We start from the raw sequence: 4,248 nt of genomic DNA on the forward strand, positions 1-4,248 counted from the left end.
GGCACGATTTGCTTGCATAAGTGTTTTTGTATTTTATGTCATTATTATAAGAACGGATTGAAGCACTATATTATTGTTTTATGTAAAGGTGCTTTGTCGATGGTAGCGCTTGCTAACTTTCTCAAGGACTCCTCTCTGTGCCAATCACAACAGGCTTGGCCAGCTGACCAATCAGAGCAGAGTAGGCTTATGGAAGGAAGGGTTTTGCTCTGAACGAATCGTTTCGAAATCATTGGGAAATGACTCTAATATTAAATGTATATTCTGAGAAAATTACAATGTTTTCTGACCTTAGATGCATTTAAACCTGTTGTAGGGGACTCCAACACAATATTAGGACACTTTTAAATACCATATGACCTGCTCTTTAACGAATATAAGAATATAACAATACAACGCTTATTGTGATTACTGGATGGGAGGCGGGCTAGCCTATAATGTCTGGCGAAGTTTTTTTCATGCATCAACTGAAACAGCTGAAACAGACTAAAAAAATCTATGGAATTTAAGAATCAATATTGATTCATTAAAATTAAGATAAATAAAACTAGGAGTTTCAAATTAAGTTTGCTGTATTTATTCGGGATAGGAGTGTACCGAACCACAAAACCCGTACCGGAAACCCCATTCCGAAAATATTTAACGTTACACCCCTAATATAAAAATGAAAGAGTACAAATGCACACATGAAAATTGTTTCAAATTATTTCATTATCAGTGTGGCGGGTTAGCACTGTCGCCTCACAGCAAGAAGGTGCTCCTGGTTTCAGTCCTGGCTGAGCCATGAGGCTTTTCTTTGTGGGGTTGACATGTTCTTACTATGCTGGAATGGGTTTTGTCCGGCCGGTTTTCCCCCACAATCAAAAATTAGGTGACATACAGAATAGGTGAATTGGAGACACTACATTGCCCATATAGGTCTGAGTAAGAGTGTAAATGTCTATTTGTCTTTGCGTGTTAGCCCTGCTATGGACTGGCTGGCCATCCATCCAGGGTGTTCAAGTGGTTTGGGAAATGGATTGAAGTACTGAATGCATACAAAAACGTTTGATGGTACTAAATAAAGCACCTTGGAGTGACATGTAAATACCATGGTACATGAATAAGGTGATGATTCACTATCATGGTACCATTTCTTTGCAATGAAAGGGTCTAAATATGAATTAAGCCACTTGAAGATACTTACTTCAAAGAAAAATGGGTAGGCATTGACACCCAGTTTACGCAGTAGTTTATCCTGCACCTTGGTGAGAATGCCCTGCTCTTTGTCCTGCAGTGGGGGGTAGATCTGCCGGGTGGACACGTAGATCTCTCGTCTAAACGCGATGCCCAGAACGTCCATGTCATTGCCTCCGTATCGGAACGTGCAGGATAAAGTGACATATGCTAGAGGGCAACAGAATCACAAAGCAAATCTCATTGTTATGCATGAATGTAATCAGAAGTATCTGATTTATTGTCTGTTCAGTTTCTAAACTTTGAGTGAATTTATTGACCTTTCTTCCCCTTCAGCTGTTCAGGGTCAACGAGAAGGACACCATCTGATGAAAAAAGAAAAACACAATAATATTAAAAAAGTAAACATAAATTAAAGTTTTAAGAAAACTTGATAAGTGCTTAAAATCACAGGCAGGTTAACAAAATTAGGTCTGTTCTCTCACATACCCACTGGATCCACAGAGTCAACATGATCAACAAAGTCTCTCTTCCCCATATAAACAGCCACCTGATTTAAAAACACAACATACAGTATATTACTTGATGAGCCTAAAGGAGAAAAAGCCTTCATTCTGTTTTTTTTTTTCAGGTCGCTCTAATATATCCAGACAAATATCCAAAATTTAGTTTCGTTCAAAACGCACTTCACAATTATATTTTTAAACAAACAAATCATATGTTGTTGTGGTTGTTGCTAAATTCTTTTTACTGAGATTTCCCTAGTAAAATTTTACTCATAAATCCATGAATGAGGCAAAGAGTATATACCAAACTCCAACAGTATATACTGGACACCTTTAACAAGATTTAATATTGTGTGTTCCCTCTGTCCCTGAGGGAATTTTCTGTTTTTAGAATCAACTAGACCAGTGTTTCCCAACCGGGGTGCCACGGCACCCTGGGGTGCCGTCTGTCGAGAGCAGGGGTGCCGTGTAAAAAATCTTTTTTTAATATTTTTAAATTGCTAAAATATTCAAAAAAGCATGTATTATATAATATCCATTTCTGATGTCGCCAATAATTAGAGATGCGCCGAAATTCCGGCTGCCGAAAATTAGTTAACAGCTCAGGTTTCACTTTCACGTGGTGTGACACTCTGTGTATTATCCCGCTCTATGTGTGTCTGTATTATCCACTGACTGCTTACTTGTCATTTTTTATTCAATTCAAAGTTTGAAATCAAGCTATCTCGTGCTACTGCACCAACATTACCCCACTGTAAAATTAAAAAAACACTGAGTGAGCAAAAATTTGTGAGATAGCTAGTTATAATGGTAATTAAATAATGTTTACATATGTATAAAAGCCTACATTAAAATCTGTCATATACATAGGTCTTTTCATTAGAAATTAGCCTACTGATTGCCACCATTGATGGACAAAATTTTGTAATACTATTAAAAATATCTGTATGACATTATATTCTGCAGTTCTTCCCTGTTGTACCGAATATCTATACTTTTCAAATTATCATATCGAAGTTAGAAATTCAAATATTGTGACAAAATTAATTTTGTAGGGTGCCACAAGTTTGTTAAAATTTCCAAAGGGTGCCGCAACAAAAAAAAGGTTGGGAAACACTGAACTAGACAACCACATACAATCCAGCAATCATCATGTTAACTACATTTGTAAAGCTTATACTATAATAAACATAGATTACTATACATGTTACTGTAATAAAATGAAAGAAACTATTTTTTTTCCTTTTATCTATTTTTGCAGTTTATCAAACTATAAACCAACATTCAGTAGGTCCCAAACTAGCAATGCCTAGTGAGCATCATTAAGGTTTTTTTTTTTTTAAAGGGGTCATATGATGCGATTTCAATTTTTCCTTTCTCTTTGGAGTGTTACAAGCTCTTGGTGCATAAAGAAGATCTGTAAAGTTGCAAAGACTAAAGTCTAAAATCCAAAGAGATATTCTTTATAAAAGTTAAGAGTCAACTTTAAACTTCAAACCGCTGTTTCCGGCCAAAATATGAGTCCATAATCCATAAAAACGCTTCCTCCAGTATAAAATTTGTCTCATCTTAATCAGATAAAGACAATGAATGAATAAATGGATGGGTCGATATATATATATATATATATATATCCACCCATGTAGTTATGTTAACTCACCGACTTGTCCTTGGATATTTTCTTGAAGACGATATGTTTTGGGCTCATTGTTGTTTAGAAACTTGAACACACACAAAAAAGCAATAGATTAATACCTAAATTAATGTAAAACCATTATGCAATATAAACCTAACTGCAACAATCATTGCAAGTTAGACACTGGCTTTTATTACATAAAAATTCCTATATGCCCCTTTAATCGCCGATGCTAAAGTGCCCTTTTGGGTTCGATCTAGGTGCCCCCGGACCACAATTTCTACCGAGGGGACTGTGCCCTCATAGCCACTACTCCCCTGCCCCTCCAGAGGTCTGTGCACACCAATGCTTTACAATAATATTCTTCAAATACTAGTAAACCTGCAGTCTTAATCAAGGCTTTTCAATATACGTAACGGTGACATTAAATCAAAATCACTCATTGTTATAACCCATGTCCCAAATAACACCCAACTGTGGGTCCTTTAAATTATACAGCCATTATGAATTTCATACCTGGTAGTGATGTTTTCGACTAATTTGTGAGGTCTGAAGATTGAGGATAGAGTGAGCAGTGGGGAGGAGCTGGTATTTGTACCCAGGATGTGTCTTGTCCAATTAATCAGGTTAGCCAGGGCTATAGCTAAAATCCCCTTCACCCGTTCTCCAGCTTTCTCAAATAGACAGACGGATACAGACAAACACCTAGCCATACTTCCTGAGCGGATTGGGTTGGTTCCCTTGGTCAGCACTGGGGAAGATTACTAGGCACTGACACTCTGAACACGAGGAGCAACACTTTTGTCAGGATCAAGTCACGTGCCGAAAACTGTGGTCTCTGTAGTGGTGTTTGTGAATAAACAAGTCATGTTAATTGAAGATTCCAGATGAATTGAGATACCAGTTGAAATTTAAAGGGTGAGAAATTTT

General features: G+C 37.0%; 1 protein-coding gene across 1 annotated transcript in view; it reads right to left on the reverse strand.

The window, feature by feature from the left end:
* Positions 1–3,865, reverse strand: part of LOC107737416 (S-arrestin-like) — a 25,781-nt gene extending 21,916 nt beyond the window's left edge. Inside the window, exons 1-5 of the mRNA XM_016548904.1 lie at positions 3,835–3,865; positions 3,343–3,403; positions 1,666–1,726; positions 1,497–1,541; positions 1,187–1,386 (exon numbers count right to left, since the gene is read on the reverse strand). Coding sequence (XP_016404390.1) covers positions 1,187–1,386; positions 1,497–1,541; positions 1,666–1,726; positions 3,343–3,390 — 354 coding nt within the window. The 5' untranslated portion in view covers positions 3,391–3,403; positions 3,835–3,865. The remainder of the gene's footprint in view (positions 1–1,186; positions 1,387–1,496; positions 1,542–1,665; positions 1,727–3,342; positions 3,404–3,834) is intronic.
* Positions 3,866–4,248: the final 383 nt, after the last annotated feature.

The sequence above is a fragment of the Sinocyclocheilus rhinocerous genome, unplaced genomic scaffold (genome assembly GCF_001515625.1).
Source record: "Sinocyclocheilus rhinocerous isolate Xijiao unplaced genomic scaffold, SAMN03320098_v1.1 scaffold734, whole genome shotgun sequence".
NCBI lineage: Eukaryota > Metazoa > Chordata > Actinopteri > Cypriniformes > Cyprinidae > Sinocyclocheilus > Sinocyclocheilus rhinocerous.